The 22470-nt window shown below is 42.9% G+C and overlaps 2 protein-coding genes across 3 annotated transcripts in view; both read right to left on the reverse strand.

Annotated features, from left to right (window-relative positions):
- Positions 1-4499, reverse strand: part of osbp2b (oxysterol binding protein 2b) — a 53638-nt gene extending 49139 nt beyond the window's left edge. For both annotated transcript variants that reach the window (XM_075467957.1, XM_075467956.1), the window contains exon 1: positions 3947-4499. In XM_075467957.1, coding sequence (XP_075324072.1) covers positions 3947-4104 — 158 coding nt within the window. In that variant the 5' untranslated portion in view covers positions 4105-4499. The remainder of the gene's footprint in view (positions 1-3946) is intronic.
- A 2534-nt stretch (positions 4500-7033) lies between these two features.
- On the reverse strand, positions 7034-22125 carry rasl10a (RAS-like, family 10, member A). The gene is made up of 3 exons (XM_075467959.1): positions 21140-22125; positions 10912-11036; positions 7034-9222 (listed from the first exon to the last, which is right to left on the reverse strand). The coding sequence occupies exons 1-3, from the start codon at positions 21353-21355 to the stop codon at positions 8952-8954; spliced, it is 612 nt and encodes a 203-aa protein (XP_075324074.1). The 5' UTR covers positions 21356-22125; the 3' UTR covers positions 7034-8951.
- Positions 22126-22470: the final 345 nt, after the last annotated feature.

Consider the following 22470-nt stretch of genomic DNA (forward strand, 5'->3'; position numbering starts at 1 on the left):
CCAAGCTCAGCTGCAGAGTCCTGGATGTAAGTGGGCCAGCAAACTGAATGTCCTGTTGATGAGTAAGATGAGATCCATGCTGATCACTTTGGCCCTGTGGGGAGGCGAGGCCATGCAAAGGCCATGAAACTACACAGACACGGCAAAGCTGGGAAGGAGAGATATAAACTAACAGCACTAGCAGAGGAGCAGAGGTGAGTGGGTGGAGCTGAGGGCATGAGAGAGGTCCTGTATGTTGCGCCACGTCAGGAGGGATTCGCAGTGCTTTACCTGTCAGTCCCCTGTGCACACATCCTCATAAAACACAAATCCACCGATCTGGAGCATGTAATGACATAACAACAAGGAGTGAACAACACAGAACACACGGCCAATGAGGACACAAAGACAGGCAGAGGAAAGGGAACTAAGAATCCAGAGCATGAGAATGTGGACAGGCTTTGTTGAGACTGGAGGCTGTAATATCACAAGATATGGAGGGAAAGAGCCAGAGATATGCCAGGGAACGCGCTCAAGACGGAAAGAAAACATGACAGAAGAAAATCAAAGCAATAAGCAATGATACTGCAGCATGGACAGCTTGACATGACCTGGTGAAAAACTGATACAATGAGATGTTAAGGACGTAGCCAGACTCCCTGCTCTCTTAAACATTATTCTGCTGCTCTCGCCTTCACATTAAAAACACTAAGACCACCCGGACAGACATGCCGACTGAGACACTTTGGCATGCACCCTGTGTAGCACCCGGTGCTAAGAGCAACAGAGAACCCATTAACACGATTAGATCACAGTAGCCACGTTGCTTGCTCAAGTCGCTCTGCCGACAAACGGGACAGGACTCGGGTCATGCTCGACCCTCCAGCTGGGCCCACGGTTGGCACACTGGCCACTCTGCCTTGCTAATTCGCTGCACCCAAGAGTTGAGTTTGCGAGCAGTAACCTGACTCTCCAAAGGGACACAGGCAGTGGCGAACCCCTGATGAGCGCTTAAATTTATACTATCTGGTTACCCTCCTGCAGCTGTGAAGGAAACATGCACAGCCTAGTCCACTATTAAAGACAAGCCCTGGTGCACTGATATGGCAGCTCCAGTAGCACTCAAAGCTTTAATGCCCTGTAATCTTCCCTAACCCGCCAAGCAAGATTTACTTGAAGAGGTTAGTAAGTAGTGCTGAGAGTATTAAAACTGCGAGGAAAAGTCAATTAAGAAATTAGAAATGAATGAAGTTCATAGAAAGAGAAAGGACTAACATCTCATTTCTCCTGTACAGCACAATGAGGCTCTTAGTGTGACTTAAACGAAGAATGAAAAGACAAGGCACAAAGCTGACGTGCACTTGCAGTTTAAGGGCCAAAAAAACAGTGCAATCAATGCTAAATGCAATTAGGAAGCTCCATTAAACTCATTACTATTCAAACACTGCTGAGCGCGTCAGTCCGTCCACAGAGTCAACGCACTGATTCCAACTTCAGGCTAAAGAACCAAAGCTTTGCTTTGCCAAGAACAGGCCTTAAGAATTAAAGTGATTTCTTGAGGTATTGATGCAACTTCTGGATGGCATGTTAGTCACTGACGATTTCTAAAGCAAACAAATGTCAAACAGTATCACTCAGACAGCTGATCAGTGCATGTTGGGCTGCATCTGATCTGTACATCTTCTCTTGATGATGTTAAATGTGTTGTGACACCTCTCTGAATCAAATCATTCCATGTATATGCAGAGTGACATAATCAAATCCCTAAACATGCTACACAACATGAAGACACTAACAGAGACTAACAGAACAAATGACAGACAGTTTCAGCGCAGGAGCAGCTTCCGCAAACTGAAGTATTATTACTGTAAAACTGACAGCTGCTATTGTATTAACATCCCACATCCCATAATTATCACACGACACACAAGGAAAATACATTAATTAACAGCTGCCACATTAGTCGGACTGTTTCCTTTTCTCTTCACCCACAATAGAAGTGCACACAGTCAGGCGAGAAGGCGCACAGACACACAAAGCCTCGAGTCAGACACACAATGCGATCTGCCAGGAAGACATCAGTGGAGGAGACAACTTGTGCGCTTCACTGCCTCTGGGCTCAGATGTCTAAGGGCTGGCTTTATTTCAGGGACAGCAGTCACCTTACAACACAATGGACTATTAATGGTGGGAAAGGCTACAGTCGTCTTGCCTTTCACTACGAGAGCAGGCGGGAGCGGGGCCTCGGCTGCCCCACCTCTCAGCCAAAGAACCCTTTGATGACAACAAAAGACAATCAGGCTACTCTTGTAGCAATACTTGGATGGAATGAAATGGGCCAAAACGGGTTTGACTGGATTTCTGGAAAGTGCAGTTGGTACAGAAAAGTCCTTATTCGATTATACAGTCATAAAAACGATAGTGTGTGACGGCTGGATCTGCGGAGAAGCTTCACGACACGAAGTTTGCGCTCAGACTCAGACCCTGCACACTGGCACGACAGTTGACATCTGAAAAGACTGCAAGCAAGCAAGAAGTTAGATGTCTTTCTTCTTCTTTTTTTTCATTTCTGGTTTGTTTGGGCATTGAAACTTTCTTCTCTCAGCTTTGACAAAGAGCACAGATAGAGGTAGAAGGTTAACTCCACTGGGTGCGCCTTCATTCTGCTATGGGCCTTTTAATTAGGGAACTGGGTCAAACAGGGTGAACAACTGTAGCAAATACTCCCAGATTTCTCTCTAGCTCTGTTCATTGAGTTGACGTTCTGAGGTTCTTCAACATACAAATTCCTCAGTATTCAGATTAAAACTGCAAAAACGTTTCTTGGAGCACCAAGGGCAGGGTGTCCCAGAAGGTGATAAAACGGAGTATTTTAATGAAAGTAGCCAAGCAGTAGCATGCAAACTGGTCAACATGCAAGAGCCGAGCAATGAAAGTGATGGAGAGGATCAAGCTTTTGTGTTTTTTATTGTGTGACAATAAAATACCAGCGTTTTCACAGGCAGTTCTCACAGTCAGCAGATGAAGCTGACTCAGGCAGAGGGTGTGAACATGTTTGAAAGGGGACCTTATTTGGCCATACACAGTTAGCTTTGAGTGCAGTTTAAATCAAGAATCCAAGCTGCTTTTACACCGTTTTAGAGTCCAATTAGGCCTTAATGAGGCTTTAAACAAACACAACACTTCTGTGCTGAAAAATGACATGTCCCTCACTGATGTGAATTGCATTGTGATCCCCTCTTTGTCTCCATGTTGTGCCTGAACACCCACACCTGAAGAAACATGACTCCCTCCCAAGAAGCACCTGAGCTACAGGTGTCCGGCTGTAGTAGGGCTAGAACACGGCTACGAAGTATGCGATCAGGGTGCAGACAGAATGATAACGATAGCGGCACCTCTTGCGATGTATCCTGTTACTTTGATCAAACTGAGTAGCCTGTCTCAGTGAGGTGAGCACGCGAAATGAATGAACACTTTGCAAAGTAATTACAGTCATACAAGTAAATGTTTGAGACGGTAACATTAAAACAAATGCAATGAGTAACAACGTGCTAATTACGCGTTAAAGGGGCATTAAATATGTCGTGTTAGGATGAGTGAGAAGCGGACAGCTGGACGATCTTCAGCTTTCTGACAGATCATGACAGGAGGCTAACGGTCTAGCTTAGTTTGCTCGCTCTCGTCTGTATCTATGGTAACCCGAATTTCTACATTTCCTTTAGAGAAAAAACATTGAATGTTAAATACATGCTGTTGTGTCTGACTCTGTCTGTGTTTCTGACTCCCCGCGGCCCACAGTCAGCTAAAAACATCAAGCCTCCGTCAGCTGGAAGTAAACAGCTGACTCTGTCCATTTGACAGCTAGCCTTAGCCTGCTGCTAACCAGCTGAGGCAGCCAGCTGTATGATGCGTTGACACAAATGTGGCTGGCGTTTATTTTGAGACACACCATGTCCGCCGAATGTACCTGTAATATGAAAGCAGACCATTGCTGAGGACGAACCATCGCCGCTGGTACCCTTTCAGATAGTTGGTCCATTTAAAGAGCCAGCCTTTGTAAGTATCCGACCCGGGAGCCGGGGCCGCGGCAGAGGCGGATGCCGAGCCCTTCCCTTGCTCGCTCATCCTCGGCTCCGCCGCTCGCCAAAAGAGCGCAAGATCAACCGGGAGAGAGCCGCGGAGAGAGCCGCGGAGAGAGGGACACCGCCTGCTGCGACTGTCGGGGCGAGGGCGTCTGCACCGAAGAATCAGTCTGACAGAGGAGGGTTTACGGCCAGAGAAAACACCGTGGACCCCTTTCACATGACGCCGGAGGAAGGACGACAAGTGATGCCAAGACACTTTGCTGATGCAGACTGCAGAGGATTCAAGGCACAGAGCTGGGCTTCATAGAAAAGGAATCCCTTACGCGGTCTTCATGCTTTCTGATATCGGAATCCCCATAACAACCTTGATGCACGCTCCGAACCGGTTGTGGCAGCATTTCTACGAGGGAGCGGCCACTGAGATGAGCATCCATGTGATGATGACTGAATGGGAATGGCCGCTCTATCACTCCAAGTCTATGCTTCAGATCAGCACCACGTGACGTTGTTATCTAAACATTCCTAAACATTTGACATGCGGTTTGGCTTCTGATTTCCGACCCAGATCTTAAGTTGATGAGGTGAGTTGTCAGATGTTGGTCACAGCAGACACTCTGACATGTCACAGCGTAAAAAGTACAGCCGTCTTTACACTAGCAGGTCCGGCCGCGGCACGAGTTAACTCTGCCATGAGTTAACAGAGTTAATTATTAATTATTTTAATTCCACCTGTGCACTTCCTTCTCCCATAAGTCAACAAACTGATGTTACACGGCCCCTCCTTACCTGTGAAGAGGTTCAATATACCATTCATATACCATATGCCGTCACTGAACGGAACTGAAGTGAATCATACTTTACAAACCCCAGTTGGGAAATTGTTTTGCAGCATAAGAATAAAAAAAAAGTTATGAGTCACGAGTCATTGTAAAGAAAAGTTATTGTACAGACAAATTCTGACTGAACGCACTTTGTTGTTTAATCATTATACGATGTGCAGCAGTGTACCCAAATTGAGCTTTTACAGCATTATTATTTGCACAACGAGCAGCCCCCAGCACAGACCCAGCTGCCTGCATTAGTTTGTTCAGTTTCTTTCAGTCACAGGCTGCTGCTTCAACTGATGGCTGCAAAGCAGACGGTACTCTCCACCACAGTTTTGTAAAATATATTTAACATATTAATGATGACACTGAAGGAACCAAGCTTCCCCAAGAAGCAGTCTGTTCTGTCCCTTCTTTTATTAACCTCAGTGTAGCCTGAGCCCAGTTCAGTCTGTTGTCCAGGTAAACTCCCAGGTATCTGTAGTCCTCCAACCCCAACTCTTCTCCCAGAATGAAATGGTGTTTGGATTATTCCTTTTTATTACTCCTAGAATTCCACAACATATTGTGTCTTGTGCATATTCTAGATGAGAAATTAGTCCCTGTCCATCACTGATACACCTCAAAGCTGGAGAGTCATCAGAGTGTTTCTGAAGATGAGAGGACTTTGAGTTGTTCTGGAAGTCTGAGGTATGCAGAGTGAAATGAAACAGTGAGGTTTACAGTCCCCTGTGGTGCTCCTGTGCTGCTGACTGCCCTCTCAGACACACGTTTCTTTTACTCTTACAAGCTGTGGCCTGTTTCTCAGGTAGTCAATAATCCAGGCAGTTCTGCCTGGCTCCATCTGAATCCATCTGTATTTTCTGGAGATTCTCACGTAATAGGCTGAATTTGATCAAAAGCACAGGGGAAATAAAAAAAACTTGATCCTTACTGTGCTGCCTGCTTTGTCCAGATGACAGTGGGCTCGCTGAAGCAGGTTGATGATGACATCTTCAGCACCAACCCCAGGATAATAAGCAAACGGGAGTGGGTCCTGAGAGGTTTTCACTTGATTACTTAAGTGTGACCATAACAGTCTCTCCAGAACTTTCGTGATGTGGGATATTAGAGCAACTGGTCTGCAGGCACTGAGGACAGATGTATGAGATTTGTTTAAGCACCAGAACAAAGCAGGACATCTTCCACAGCACTGGAACTTCATCCTGACTCAGGCTAAGGTTGAAGAGGTGATGTAAAATCCCACATAGCTGCTCAGCATATGTTTTCGTGACCCTGGGGCTGACACCATCTGCACCTGCAGCCTTGTTCTGGTTCTGGTTCAGTTTATCCAGCTGCCTCTTCACCAGACTGCTGGAGACAGACATGCATAGGAGATCTCAGTGTGTCCTGATGTGGGGGGAGATGTTTATGAAGCTAGGGTAACACTATAGCTGTGTGACAGTTATATCAAGAACATACATGTGCATTTCCTGCCAGGTCTGTTAAACCTCATTTTGAGTCACATTAGGGCTCTAATGAACTGCATGACCAGCGGGGCCCAGGCCTGGTGTTCCCCACAAAGCAAGCAACTGGCTCCAGGACACATTACCTGTTCTTTACTGAATAAAAGTCCATTTTATTTCAAGCTTGTAAATGTCACAATATGTCAATATATTGTTTTAGGACTTTGATTATTATTATCTAATTTCAATATTTTGTGCTCGAATGATTTTGTGCAAAATTCAGTGAAAGGACCACAAACTTGACACGATGCATTGTGGTGTAGATTGAAATCACAGTTTTTGACTCATCGTGAGTCAAGCTACACCTCCTGTGCAGCACCATCAACATTGCAGTGCATATTTACTTAAATAGAGAATCTGTTATTACACAGCCACTGTACGAGAGTACATCAGTGACAACACAGAGGAGCAAATCAGATGATCATCGGGTTTTGTGTAATACAACCGCAGACTCACATTTAAAGCAGAAATCCAGTAACACGAAGGTGTTCTGTGCATGACGCCCAATCAGGAGCATGATCAGCGATTCAGCTCTTGATAACATCGCTTTACCACAAGATGGCATTGTAGTCTAAATGTTATTCATGGAGTGTAATTGTTGCACAACTGAGAAGTAATATAAAACAGTTTGCTGTTCTCGAATACTTTTATTAATTCATCATGTGTCCCAAAGAAAAACAACAAATTACTCACATTACTAACACCATAAAAATAAACACATGTAATGTTTCTGTTAAAAAACTGTAGCCCTTTTTATTTGGAGATGCACACAGAAACAAACTGATGAAAACTCATGCTACGCACACTTGCCTCCTTGTGTCTCTGCTACATATTTCTTTTCTTTTTTTAAAATAATTTTTTAATCTCTACACTACATCTTGGAGAGAGTTGTGAGTTTGCTCACATGCCACCAAAAAAAAAAAGACAATCACATTTGTCCACTCAGCCGCTCATCACAGTGACAGAAAACCATGAATTACAAAACTTAAACACAATATCACATTTTCACATCAGTGCAAGTAAACCCTGACCCGTTGGCTCTACCAACAAAAGCATGCAAGTTGATTATTCTACGAATCATTCTTATATACAGTAGGTCTGCCTACTTCCTGTGCAACCATAATCACAAAGTACCTACCTTGACCTTATAAAATGAAAAAGCAGCTCACAGCAAGTAGATAGTACTGAAATATTGATATTAAAGCTTCATCAATGATACATTTGTGTCTTTGATGGGGCATTTAATGGAAATCATTGAGCTCTGCGTTCTTATTTTTGCACGATATGTGAGTGCAGGTGGATAACAGTGACTGCGTGAGGTGTTTTTAACATGATATGGTGATACATAAAGTCAGTCGGGACATCGCTGCAGGATTTTATTGCTCCTTTCTAATCCAAAGCTTTAACATCTGTCTCATATCTTGCTGTGTCTGTCCTTTGGCTTCCTGAATGTCAGCTATCAAATCCGGCTCTTTCTCTGTCTCCTTCACTTGCTCTTTCTCACAGACACACACACACATACATGCTGTACCATTTATCTTTGTGGGGTATCCATCAGTGACGTTAATTCTCTAGCCCCTAACCTTCACCTAAAACTAATGCTGACCTTAAAACTATACCATTCAGGCCTCCAGCAGCTGTCGTTTCAAAGTGCAGGGTCCAGCATTCTGGTCTGGCCTCACGAATATAGCAAACCAAACCCAGACACACACACACACACATACACAAACAACCACATTTGGAGAAGAGGTTCAGGCTCCGCAGCCTCCTGCAGGTCCCCAGTTCCCTGGATTTAATGTATTCATCAGAAACAGACACTGAGTGAGGAGGGGGAGCAGAATAAAGCCCTACAGTACATCATGATAAGGGACTGCAGTATCTGCTGCTGCAAAACAACCTTAAAACACCCTTGGTCTAAACAAGCAGTATTTTACTTTTGGCCAAGTTTGTAAGAGAGACAGGAAAAGGACAAAAAAAAATGTAGGCTACTTCTTAAATTAAACACAAGCTAATAATATCTACTTATGTACATGTTGAGATAAACTCTCCAGAAGGAAATATTTTTGCTCTTTGTAATTCCATTTTGCAGTTTATATCCTCAAATAAATCCAAATGTATTTACCTCTGACTTTTCTGAATGTGACTAATTCAAAAGGAAGACTGGATGATATTGCTGTCTGTCCATTTTGAGTCTCACAAACACAGCTTCCATCCTCTCTGGCCCGGCCACAGACCTGCTGCTGTGTCTGATTGGGAAGCACAGGCTGAAATGTTTAGCCGTCAGGCTGATGAGAGGAAAAGAACTGTGCTTTGCTAAGTGTACCGGCTTTCACCTACGTATGGTTCGACACTCTGGGCAGAATTTGACTAGGAAGTAACTGGATGACCATGTGTGAGATTTCAGTGTCTTTTACAGCGCAAAATTCTAATAAACCTCATTTTGAAAAATCAGCTCAGTTAAGCATGAGGCCACAGGGTATTTTTCCAGCCATTTCGATAAAAAGTCCTTTTCTCCTTCTCCACACCAGAGCTGAGACGGGTGGAGGGAGCTCTCAGGGTCACATGATGGTGCAACGATTCCTCTGTAGGGCCCCCTGCAGACGGATGGAGGTGTGGTTCTGGCGCATTCCCCGTGCCACGGCAATGCCCAGCAGCTCCTTGAAGAGCAGGACTACGTGCCAGTTAAACTTTGCAGAGCACTCCACATAACCACACTTCCAGGTCTTCTTGACCAGAACCGACACCGCCCTGCGAGGCATGAAGCGCTGACGCTGCAAATCCCTCTTGTTACCCACCACCAGGATTGGCACCTCACTACTGCTGCCCTCCCTGCAGGAAAATGTGAGGGGAAAAAGCTTCATTTAAAAAAGCACAGCCATTATCTCGGCCTTTGTAATAGCATTGTGTCTGAGTCTCTGAGTAGTTTTTTTCTTTTTTTTTATCCTTGGTGTGTGGGGGCGGACTGAAAGATTGGAGCTCATCGACTCAAGGGGCCTCCCACCACACTCTGCAGTAGCTGGTTTACAGCACTATTGAGCACAAAATGCATAGCAGGCAAGAGTTGGTTATAAACTTGGGCCTCAAGACTAATTTTTTGTAAAGCTTGGTCGCACTGCACTGAAACCTATCGTAAGTTAAGGTGAGTTGACTGAGAACTATAAAATTAGAAACTTGTGGGAGCAGTAACGTGAAAAAGTACGAGGCATTTAACTCTCTGAGCTTAACAACAGAAAAGAGATACACTGTTTAAGCTGTGGCATTATCTATTTATCTTTTCCTCCTATAATGGCACACATTGTCACATTGTGTGTTGTGTTCTGACAAGGATTTGCATACTTGTGCGTATCTGCACACCTGCTTTGACAGAAGGACAGAGAGCTAAAAGCAGAGAAAGCCATCGAGGGACACTGATGTACAGCACAATTTTCAAGCGCTGAGGTAAAGTTGAAAACCGCCTCTCAGCAGTGATCCTTCTTTTCTCCGTTTCACAGGTTGTGCTCACATAATGTAATATCTTCTCGCCAAGCTCCTTTGAATGTTTTTGCATAGGGAGATGAACAATAGGTTTGAGGGTGTGTGCATGCATCTGTATATGAGAATTCGGGGGAAAACTATGCGGAATTGCTGGTGGGATACAACGCTGTCATAAGCCTCACTGAGCTGAAGGTAGGCTTCATGCTAGAGGGCTTTAAAGAAAATAGGGCAGAAAAATGAGGTTACTCTAGTTTGTAACAGATTTTAAACCGCAGCATTTTGAACTTTGTATGTTTGTTCTACTGCAGCTGAAAACTATAGAAAGACAATCCTCTTATTCGTGATTTTAGCAGTGTCTGCAACTTCTCCGCTCTTTCCTGGTCTCCTTTATTCTGAATTCTCCTGTTTTGAATTCCTCTTGCATTCACCCTTCCTGCTGGCATTATGGGCTTCTGTCTTGGAGCATAAAATTGGAGCAAGAGTAAGTTGGAAAGGAACTGTGCAGTGACAGTCTGGTCATCTACAACACGGCAAACCAACGAGGCCCCTCAGTGACATAAATATATGCATGAATGCCAGTAGTAAGAATTATAGTGGTCTATTTCTTTTTTCTCTACTGTTCAGTCTTTTCTGCTTATTTGTTCAAAGTCACCCAGGAGAACCTTTAACTGTGTGTAATCTCCTCGTGGTATATACAGCCTTTGTGTCTTCTGATGCTCTGTTCTGTCCATCAAAAGCGAAGATTCCCCTAATATCATCCTTAAATCCCAACTGACATCTTAGACAGCACTCTTGCAGCAGTACTATATCAAATGTCAACCCAGAGCTGTCAGGATTTCATGGAGAAGCGTGCTGAATTGAAAGTCATCCCCGCGAGGATGAACTTAACTGTCACAGTTTTTAAAATCAACTGCTTTGTGGCCAGCTCTGAAATTGCATATAATTTCTTCAAATGGGTGACAGCTTTTCAAACGATCATCAGTGAGAGTTAAGAGGTTGCACGTCAGTGATTCTATGTTCAGTAACAGTTAAGCTCGACCATACCTGTTCTCTACTATCTGCTGTCTGATCATTTTGACATATTCGAAGCTCTCCACACAGCAGATGTCGTACACCAGGATGTAAGCATTAGCGTTGCGGACACCTCTGCATCGCAAATCCAGCCATTCCTACAGGACACACACAGAGAAGCACATAAATGTATGAAAAAATAAGTACGACCAAGAAAGTGTTTAGACATTCTTAAGGGATGTGTGGCCTGTTAGTTAGGGATTCAGTGAAATATCCCACATGCTTCATGTATTTGTACAAAGGTTTACGCAGATTTACTCATGCAAAATGCACTAATTATTTAGATTACATTACATTACATTACATTAGATTCCACTTTATTGTCATTGCACAGAGTACAAGTCCTGAGACAACGAAACGCAGTTTAACATCTAACCGGATGTGCAAAGAAGCAGAAAGTGCAGAGTATCAAAAAAGAAATCAAAATCAAAATCAAATTTATTTGTATAGCACATTTCATGTACAAAACAATTCAAAATGCTTCACACAAAATAAAAGCATTGCAGCAGGGAGTGTAAGAATCATTAAAAATACATAAAAGAATATAAAGAGAAACAAATTAAATAATTTAAATGAATTTAAAAACAAGCAACAGTCCAGATAAATAAAACTATATTGTGCAGATTTCATGCATAGACACATGAGAAAAGAAATGTTTTTAACCAGGATTTAAAAATGTCTACATTTGGTGAAAGTTTAATCTCCACTGGCATATGTACATATGAAAGGTAGTGGTATATAAATAATGAGGTACAGTAAGTAATAAGATACAGTAGGAACAGTAAGGTAGCAAACTGTGACAAAGACTATAAACAAGAGATATACACAGTATGAAGTAAGATAGGTGCAGTAAGAGCAGAATGGCAATAAACTGTGACTAACTATAAAGATAAGTATGAATATATACAGTATGAAATAAGATATGTGCAGTATGAACAGTACAGTAGTAAACTATATCAAGACTATAAACATGAGCAGCAATTTGGCTGTATAGCAGAAGGTAGTACAGATATGGCATAATTGTATGGAAGTGCAGGTAAGAACAGGTGAAGGTTAGCTCAAAATGGAACATTTTCCCTTGTACCAACATGAAGTCATTTCGGTTTGTAGCCAATATTCTCATGGAGATAGTGTCGTAAAACTGATAATGGATATTGATTTATATCATTTTGACTAAATCTAATGATTTTGTGAGTAGCTCATGAAATCAAAACCTTCATCTGGTACTGAGGTTTGTGACAAAATACCTTCAGAAGTCCTGTTTTTTTTAAATTCAGTACCGATTAGCTGATATTAAACTTTGTAAATGTTGCCCGCCAGACTTTAAAAAAAAGCAATCATATTGACATTCCCCATGTCCTGTTTCTCAAATATTTGTGGCATATAGTGAGAACACAACCTCCTATAGTACTCTTTTATTCAACTCTATAAAGCACATAATAAGAATCTGTGTTGGGGACCAAGCTCTGCATTTACTGACTAAGACAGGCATTAAAGTGCCTAAGCTAGAAAAAAGAAATGCCAACAGAATACTGGACAGGGTAATATGCCATCATGAGGACATACAGCGTGTGCAGAAAGTTTTCTGAATCTTTTCATTTTTCCACATTCTTGTTTAAGACTCATCTTTAGAGACAAATCTATTTCTGGAATGTTTTATCAACTGATTCAGAAATAAAATAGCTGATTCAATTTTGTTTGGGTGTAGCTACTCGGGCCCTTCACGTAAGACACGGAGCTGGATGGAGTTGGATGGGTAATGCTGGTACACACACACAGCAATGTTTAAGTTTCCGGAGAGAGATGCTCTGCTGGGTTCAGGTCCAGTCTGACCATAAACAGGCATGTGTATTTTCCAGTTACACCCAATAAAGTCGGTAAACCAAAGGTGGACCCCAGTTGAGTTTAAGCAGCGTTACAAGGAGCCCTGATTGAAGTCAATCGCAGAGCTCAGTGTTGAGTGTCTGAATAACTCTATGAATTAGATACATGACTAAGCACTGGTGCATCAGTGTGTGTGTGTGTGTGTGTGTGTGTGTGCATTAGTGACTGGGTCTTGTCCGTAAAAGCGCTTTGAGTCATCAACTAGACTAAAAAAAAAAAACACTATAAGTGCAGTCCATTTCTGATAATCACTGTTAAGATAAGCCTGAAACTTGATCTGAAAACTTTCTGTATACACTGTAAATGTGTCTGTATGCTGATTAGTATTTAGCCTCACAGAGCAGGCAGCAGGCAGTACACATACCAACAGAAAGCAGTAATAGTAGAGGGTAGCTAACTGAAAAGCATGCGCTCTGTATATATTCTGAAAGCATTTTGGCTCTGTGTCCCTGTTTGTCTTCTTCTGCTGAAGAGAAAGTGCAGAGTCAATGAATTCCCCGAGCTGGCGTGGCTCTCGGAGTTTCACAGCCTGCAACAAAGTGATTTGCTGACCGCCCTAGAGAAAGCACTGCTCAGTTTCCTAGCTACACGTGTTCAAGGACGAGAACAAGACATACACAAACACTTGCCTTCTGTCAGAAGAAGAAAAACCAACAGCGTGGTAAACAGCAATGTTTTGTTTGACGCTAACGAGTTTCAAAATGTTTTAATTAAAGCACATAGCACGAGTGGGTGCATTTGGGCTTTACTGTGGACATTTGTTTCGGCAGAAACACGGTGATCCATTTTTCTATTCACGCTGCGTTTCCTTGAGCTCTAACAGGCTCACCACCACCACCCTTAGAGCCTCAAACAGCATGCAATGAATTTATAAAGATTTAATCTGATAAAAGAGGGAGAGGGAAATAAAGGAACTTGAGGGGAAAGGGGTCTGCTGAGGTATGCAAATGAGGAAAAACAGTGATGGCCTGACAGAATTCTGAAAAGATGAAAAAGGCAGCAGCGGACCGAGCAATGAGCAGACACGGTGTCAACATAACCTCTGGTGTTCCCGCACACTGATAAGAGAGGTCTGCAGTGTGAGAATGCAATAGATTCTGAGACAATGATCTCATAGTTAACTTACGTTAAATACTGGAATGCAAAAACAATCTGGCAAATCTGTTTAAACAATGGTGGAACAATTTCATCACTTTTATTATTGGGAATGAAATATTCTCTTGAAATTTTCTGTACACTGAATGAGGCTGAAACTGTCAAGTCAGTTATTGTGTGTGTATCAACAATCAGGCATATCACGCTCATTTAGAGATTTCTGAATCACACGTTCACTGATTTTTGTGATTCCTGATTTAATGTTGAAAAGATTTTTTTTTCAGTACAACTGTTCACCGCTCCCGCAGCTCTTGTCGCTTCCTGTCTCAAACAATTTGCTTTAGCTCCTATATCAGGGGTGGTCAACCCGCGGCTCTTTGTCTGGTTTCATGCGGCTCTTACGTTCACATCAAAATTTTTTTTTTTTTTTTTTTTGCGCTTCGTTTGAGTTCAATACGGCAGCAGTCTCCAGCCTTTTTTGCTCCATGGACCGGTTTAATGTCAGACAATGTTTTCACAGACCGGCCTTTCAGGTGTGGCGGATAAAAACTACAAAATAAAATAATACAACTAACACAGACTCTGTGGTATTTAGTAAATATAATAATAAACTTGAATCCACTGTGTACTTGTATGTAGCTTTATTAGCAGCGTCCTCCTGACGTAACATCCTCTCTGCCTCCTAACACTCTCTGGTCGCTATGGTAATGCTTAAACATGCCTTCAAAATCAGCTTTCTTTTTCTTAGTGGTCACAGCCTCTTCTTCTGTCTCCTCACTGGGAAGAAGCTTTCCAAACACGCCTGTTTTTGACTCATTTTATATCTTTAACCCATTGATACATGGGGTGGCCTCTTCTCAGGAGAACTGCAGTAACCGAAATGTTGCATCAGGTCTTAATAGGTCAACCGCCTTAAACAAAGTAACAACAAATTTAAAAAAAAATCGTTTGTCTGGAACATTTGGACCATCAGTTAACATCTGCAGTCCTTGTTTGTTCTTTGTCCTGCGCTGTGCACACAGTCAACGTTTTTCAAATTTCAAGATGAGTCAACATGTTGAGGTTGAATCGTGTTGGGTCGGTCAGTGGGAGGGATCACGCTTGGCTGTTCAACATAGCAAATGAGCCCACAAGAAGAGAGGTGGAAGTGACAACGCAATCAGTACAGGCTTGTCTCATTTGCCATTTTCACTCTCCATAACAAGCAACTCTTTTCACAACAACATAGCCATCTGGAGCCAAAAGAACCGTGATTCAGAAGCCATCGGCTTGGTTAGATACGATGAAAAAGAGCTTTTTCCCAGCAGAGGGTTGAAACTCTGGGGTGATACGGGGAAACTATATAGGCTACATCACATTTCCGAATTAAATTGAATTTATAGACCTTCTTTTAGCCCCGAGAGTTATGTCCTCTTGCCCTTGCAATGACTGCATGTTGTGCCAGTTGTGCCAAGCTGAGCACTTGGGACACAAGGTGCAAGCCTGTTTCATGATGATGAAGTTAGACAAAGGAGGAAAAGACTATACATGAGGCATTTTTGGTCCGTTCAGGAACAGTGCCTTCTATGTGAGAGCTTCACATCGCCTTGTCTTTGGTCCTTTGAACTCTGCAGGCCTTTTACATGCGCAAAATGTTAGATACCGCACTGAAAACTTGAAAATTGGTTTGCTTTTCATAGGAAAGGGTCCTTAAAGACCCCTTTCCTATAAAAAGCAAACCAGTACCAATGACAGGGTTTCCCATGTAACAGACCTAAGGACACAACCCTGTCAAATTGCTGGAAGTCAAAGCTGACAGGGTAAGCAGGTGGGGCTAATATTAGCTAGTTGGTGACGTAGTAAGGTGGAGGAATCAGGAGTGAGAACAGAGTCGAGGATGAGCAGCTGCAGCCAGGCGAGCGGTGGAGACAGATGCAGGGCCTATTTGCAAATTCATAAGGCTGTGCATATTAAACAAAATAAAGGTGTAGGGTTACATCTCATGTGAAAAAAAATCTAGATATGTCTGTTTTATTATTAGAGATGAGTTTTTGAATATTTAATCAATGCTTGAATATTAACTATATAAATAACAGTGTTCACTAATGATGCTTTCAAGGTTTAAAAACAAATGTAATTCCAGATATGATCACTGTCTCTGCTGAAGTTGTTCATTCCATCTTATGCTGCCATGATTTTCAAAGGTGCTGTGGTTGATGTGCATAATGCTTTTTGACTGATGCACCTGGACCTCCGGAACAGACCATTTGGCCTGTTTAGTGCTGTGTTTGTTGTGTCATATTTGCTTAGAAAACTGAAATATCAAAGCGCTGACTGTCAGACCTCTTTTAAATGTTATGCCTCTGTTCAGCATGCAAACTGATATGACCCAAAGGTGTATCAGATAAGCGCTGATGGATATGCTACAGTGTCAAAGTGACTATCCATGTGGTGGTTTGATACATATAGATGTTTTCTTCTTCTTTCTGCAACAGCTTAGAATAGCAATTTTAAAAAGGAAAATGTAATCACATTGCTGTCAAGGCTCTGGGAAATGGGCTTTGTAGATTAACATGCTGCATAGCTCATCTGTACACCGAGGATCAACTGATAATTTGTGACAGGGGAGGCTAACGGAAAAGGCGATGATCAGCGTGATAATGCTAACGATAATGCCAGCACATTGATGAGAATTAATTTGCCTTCATTCAGACTGGATGGGGTTATTTATGGGTTTGTGTCGACAAGAAGGAACAGCCTCACACACGAGCAGGAAGATAATGAGGCCGATCATGCATGAAGGCAAACATGTGTAGGATCACCACAGTCAAATGTTGCACAGGAAGGGGGTGAAAACTGGTGTAAACTGTGACTCCTCTGTCTTATTATTTATAGCTTTTTTTTTTATTATTTCTAATGAAACTTCAACTACTTTTGTTATGTTTGCAAAATTGAAAAAAAAAGGAAACACAAACAAATTCATATTCCCAGGCCTAGCCACGCATATCATCACAGCTCACCCTTTTCTGATAACTGAGCCAGCTGAAGACATGAGATGCACACAGTGGCTTCAGTTGCAGACTCACATCTTTTGTGCTAAAAATAGCAGCTTGTGTTCTCGTCTCATATCTCTTTGTCATCCAAGTTTTGCTTTTTAATGTGGAGGAGGCGCTTGAAAAAGCAACATTACTTCTCCACTCCCAAACAAGAAATACGAGGACGGAGCATCAGTTTACCGCTGATGAAATGGAATCAAATAAATGCAAAATGCGTGTGTGGGCATGTTTATTTGTGTTTGCACGCAGGATGTGAGTGAGCTCTTGTGGGAGCATGAATGTGAAGTGTGGTGCCACTGTCTGTATCCTCCAATCGGCCTTCTTACCACAGCGTAAAAGAAAGAGCATCTCATCCTCAAGAGCCAAACAGAACACGTTTCCTTGACAACCGTGGGACGTGGTCAGTTTTCAGCCAGCTAAGACAAAGCTGTCGTGTGTCCTACTATCACGGGGATCACATGAGGGGGGGCAGCATCATTGTATTTGTGGTTGTGATGGATCATGCTCAAGATCAGGAGGGAAATCGGGTGTAACATGGTGGGAAAGGGTACCGAGTAATTAAAGATTTGTCATACAAAGGCCGTGCTGGCTGACTTGAGGTTCAAATCTATCACATTCCCTGCAGGCAAAATTCCCATTACTCAGTGATGACCTATAGCAAGAAAACCATTTAAAACCTGTGTTTTTTTTTTAATGTTGACTCTTTTGTGTAATCACCTTGTTTGAGATGAAGGATAATGGTTTTGTTGAGTTTCTTTCTTTCTTTTCCTTCTTTCATGAATCACCCGAGGTAAAAGGATCAAGTGATGCTCCTCTTGAGTATTACAGCCAGGGATTGTTGACCTTAAATAAGAGTTAACAAGGCTAGAACAGCTTTAAAAGAACTGTTTTGAATCAGGGACGTACACTTAGTCCCTCTCTCTCGAGGAGAGATAGACGGCCATTAAATATGAGGCTACAGCCAGGAGCATAAAGACTGGAACCAGCGTGGCTTTGTCCAAAGCTTATATAATCCACTTCACATCTCTAGGCTCATTCATTTACATAATATATCTCGTATTTTAAACCATACAAAATACAAGTAAAAACAAAATGACAAAAAAATCAACAACTTTTGGTTTCACAAAATGCTACATGCAAGCTTGACTGAGCAATTTCAGAGTTGTTGTTTAACTTTTGCAGTAATGAGCAGATTCATTACCTTTGTATCGATACAGCTACACACATATGTTTATATATACTTATGCATTTTCATTAAACTATTCAATTATTCAGTCATGTTTGTCTGTGGCAATAACGACATTGTTCACTTTGCGCATTGTTAATAATCATCCCAATGTGTGTGCTACGAGAATGCATTTCCTGGTCATCAGAAGAGATTGCTGTTTTTGCAAAAAGGATTCAAATTGGTACCACAAAATTAAATGGGTTTGTTCCTTTGCCAATGGCCCGTCTCTCCACCAGGTTTGAATAAAATGTGGCCCGGTAGTTTTTGTATAGTTTTTATGCCAAACTCCAGTGACTGGGAGAGCTCAGTTTAGCAGAACGCATTGCAAATAGAGAAAAAACACAAGCAAGTTGAGAAAAGGCTTTGTCAGATTGAGAAAATGTGCACAGAAGGTACACAGAAAAAGGTGAGTGGTCACAATATTGACAAAAAAGCACTGCAAATGCACATTACACATAGGAGGACAGAAAAACGTTTGGGTTCTACTACTAAAACATAGGTTTTGTTCAGTTCATCCTTATGTTTGTCATTCTTTTGACAGTCTGGCACGTCAACACAAGGACCACCATTGTCAAACTGGAGCATAAAAATCTCAGTCAAAAACAAATGGAGACTAAACTGAAAGTGAAGCCCAATTTGGAATCCTTCAAGCTATTTGTAGACTTCTTATCTCAGAGCAGATTGCTATGGACCTTGATCTTGTGGGAGACTTTTTAACTGGAGAACTTAGTTTATTCTGGGAGAAAAAAATGGAGTTTGCTCTCTTCATCCTGCTTGGCATTATCACATTATCACAGAGAGTATTGAGAGAGATGACTGAGAAAATGTCCAGAGAGTGCAGGAAAGGGAGAGGGAGCATTTTGAGTGGGAGGAAGTCACAGAGATACATTATGGAACAAACAAAAATGAAGAGCAAGAACGATCATGCCGAATGCTCTGTAAGGCTTAAATCCATCTGTCATCATGTCCTCTTGCCACACTTTGACAGATGCTCCCTAAAAGCTATACTATCAGCAACAGGCAGTCATACTGCAAAGCAAACCAATCGTTAAACCGTCACAGCCTCGCAGTAAAAAAACAGAAATATTGCCTGGGAAGCATAAAAGCGGGGTTGAATATGTGTGTCACCAGGGGCCTCCTGGATCCTTCCTGCGCGTCTTTTAAAGATAATCTAAGCTGAGCAGAAACTGCTGAGCTGCATCAGTCTGGAGGCGTACTGACTCGCTCTCCTCTCCAGCTTCATCACAAATTTTACAGGATGAATGTAATCTGGATTATTAACTTTTGCTTTCAGAATGTCCCTTAAAGTCTGTGCATGAATTCCAATTGACTGCAGCTACTCTGTTGTCTATTGGTGGTTAATTCCCAACAGTATTGTAACAGGGAATGGTGCTTTAATTCAATTTGTTGCAGACAGCAAATAAATTTCAACCATTGGCTCTTTGTGTTGCTGAGTATGCTCACTGCCCCTGACTCAGGTTACATGTCTGAGGCAAGGGGGTAAAAACAAAGAAGTACACTGACTCAACAAAGCCCTTCCAGTGCTCTCACTGTCAATAGAGGACATAATAACATAAGTGGGCATGAGAACAAGAGGGACATGACTGTAGAGTAGAAGAGAAAGCACATCAGCCTTGGAGGTTCATTGCTCAGTGAATGAGTAATCATAAATCTGTCTGATGGAGACATAGCAGCACTCAGTTAATGGTTTTCTCCTTCTGTACACTTCCCATCAAGGCCCTACCAATCAAAGAACTTTTCAGAATATGATACAGCATGGTGATGACAGCTGTGTGCGCTGAAAAGCTTACGGATGTGACTCAACCTTTGGGTCACACACTCCTACACTTAAAGTCATGAGACATATCTTGTCTTATTCCTCTTCCTGCTCACACCTACCAGCTTGTTCCCTGGTGGGGATTAAGCACCATTTAGCAGATAAACTAAGAAACTCTGAGTCTTTAAAGAGGGTCTCTGTGAGCTTTAAACAGTTAAGCCCTCTGCAAACCACTTCCAACAAAATGTTAGATCTGGTTGAAGAGTTGTTTGTAATTGGGATAGCATGATCGCTCTGTCCCCTCAGTCAGATGTTTTCTGTGTTTTTCTTACACACATGCTACGTTGGAAAAGTTTGGGATGATCCATTCTATACTGCTCGCGAGGAGATCCCCTTCTAATGTGGTTTAAAAGTTTGACAAAGTCCCTTCTTATTCAGTTTGAAATTTTTCATTCCAAGGTTATTTGAAGACAACAGAAGGCCTTCGCAGTGCGAGTTTGACCAATCAAGCCATTTCTTTTTCAACCCCCCCCCCCCCCCCCTCAATAGGATGAACTTCAAAAGAAAAATCAGCGACAAATTTCCACCAAACCCCTGATTCTTGTCAAGGAAAAAGCCAAAGCTACAAATCTACTTTGCAATGTGACTACACACCATCTGAAGCTTCAGATTTTGTTCACCAAGATCTTGCAGTTGATGTGTCTCCAACCAAGGGGGTGACCTGTGATCTATTGTCATGCATAAAAGAGCCTTCCGGCAGAGTATTCCTGCTATTATTTTCTGTGGAAAAAACGCACAAACACAACCACCAGTAGGCAGCAGAATGCAATGAGCTCATCTGAACGTAGCTGACCCCAACCACAAGTCTGCAGAGGACTCTGATTAACACAAAACTCGTTCTTTCCTCAGGAGAGGGTTGAGAGTTTACGCTGTCAAAGTGAAGCTCTAAGGCTTTAAGTCAGTCTCCATAGCAACTAGTAGAGACATCTGATAACAAAAGAAGAATAAATTAAATTGATTTTTTTTCTTTGCCAGCTGCTGCGAACAGACGCGCAACTTGTTAAATTAAGCAGAGACTAAGCAAATGAGATGTAGATTCAAGAAATCGGAGATCACCAATGCTCGTATAAACCCTTCTCTGGTAAAGTTGAATCTTTCAGGGGTAAATGTTTTTTTAAGTACCTGGCTGGCGCTTGCAGGAAAAGAAGAGATTGGCGGGACGTCCAAAATCTTCAGCTCATACATGTTCCCGTTCATTATGACGGAGGGTCTGTACACATATCTGGTCCTTGTCGGTGTGTACACCTCCGAGAAGTCGTTATAGATGAACTGGCGGATTATAGAAGTTTTGCCCACTCCGGGAGCACCGATCACTGCGATACTCAGCGTCTCCACCATTCCTGGAGCACGAGGTCAGCACCATGGACAGCGACGACGACGACAGATGTGACCGTCCAGAAACACAGCTGGCTGCCGCTCTAATGGAATCCAACCTCCCGCGGCACGTCTGAGCAGCAGCCTCTAAATCACCTTAACTGGCTTTAACTGCGTGCAGTGAACGAATCAGTGGGCGGATAAATCATTCAGCCGTCGAGCGGAGCGAGGGAACTTTATCACCCAGGTGAGGGTGAGGGGAGAGAAGCCACGCAGCTTGAGGTTCGTCAGATAACACGCGTAACCATGATCAGGCGAATGGAGGGGTTTTCGCTGCTTCTGCGAGCCAATGCACAGAGAGAAACTCTTGGTTTTCAGGGGACATCCCCTGCCAACCTCTTCCCCGGAGAGGAAACATAAAAGTCCGCCCTTGCTGTCTGCACGTGGACATAATCCTGCCCAGGTTTGGCTCTGACCTTGTCCAAACGCACCGGAGCTCTCGTTGTCTTCATTGATGATCTCCTCTGCATCTCTCACTCATTTCCACCGATGCACCACCGCGCTCCTCCAGGGAGGAAGGCGCACAGCCGCAGGGCTCGTAAATAAGCTTTCCACGTGCTCCCAAATGGCATCAAAACCTCGCAACCTTTGCCGCTTGTGGTCATACAAATGTTAGCGATGTGATTCAAGAAAGGAATAATCAACACGGCCGACAGACGCGTGTTTTCTGTAAAGGCATCTGGGTGTCTGGTAACGTTGTGTGTCTGCCGTTGGTTGGAGAGACGGGAGCTCTCTCTCTCTCTCTCTCTCTCTCTCTCTCTCTCTCTCTCTCTCTCTCTCTCTCTCTCTCTCTCTCTCTCTCATCATTAATATCCCGTGTCCCGCTCATCCAATAGGATCACGTTGTGCGCAAAGCGTGTGACAGCTTGGTGCTCCCATACGCCGTAAAAATAAATGGCAAAGGAGCAGGCCACACACTCTGCATCATCACAGTGTGAGGGTCATGGAGGCGCGCCGCAAGACTGACTTCATATCTCCGAGGTGACTTATTGGCCCTCTGGAAAGGGTCTTCAGGCAGGGCAGGGTCAACGTGTGCCATCAATCACTTCTTGGTGACAGACAGTGGGACACAATGGTTG

This window comes from Odontesthes bonariensis, chromosome 6 (assembly GCF_027942865.1).
Source record: "Odontesthes bonariensis isolate fOdoBon6 chromosome 6, fOdoBon6.hap1, whole genome shotgun sequence".
Lineage (NCBI taxonomy): Eukaryota > Metazoa > Chordata > Actinopteri > Atheriniformes > Atherinopsidae > Odontesthes > Odontesthes bonariensis.

Bases quoted from the DNA above. Each gene is read 5' to 3' on its own strand.
- rasl10a (XM_075467959.1), bottom strand. From the start codon at position 21,355: ATGGTGGAGACGCTGAGTATCGCAGTGATCGGTGCTCCCGGAGTGGGC. The intron at 11,037-21,139 runs GTACTTAAAAAA...TGTGTCCTGTAG, and splicing joins TTCCTGCAAGCGCCAGCCAG to GAATGGCTGGATTTGCGATG. The intron at 9,223-10,911 runs GTATGGTCGAGC...ATTTTCCTGCAG, and splicing joins CAGCAGATAGTAGAGAACAG to GGAGGGCAGCAGTAGTGAGG.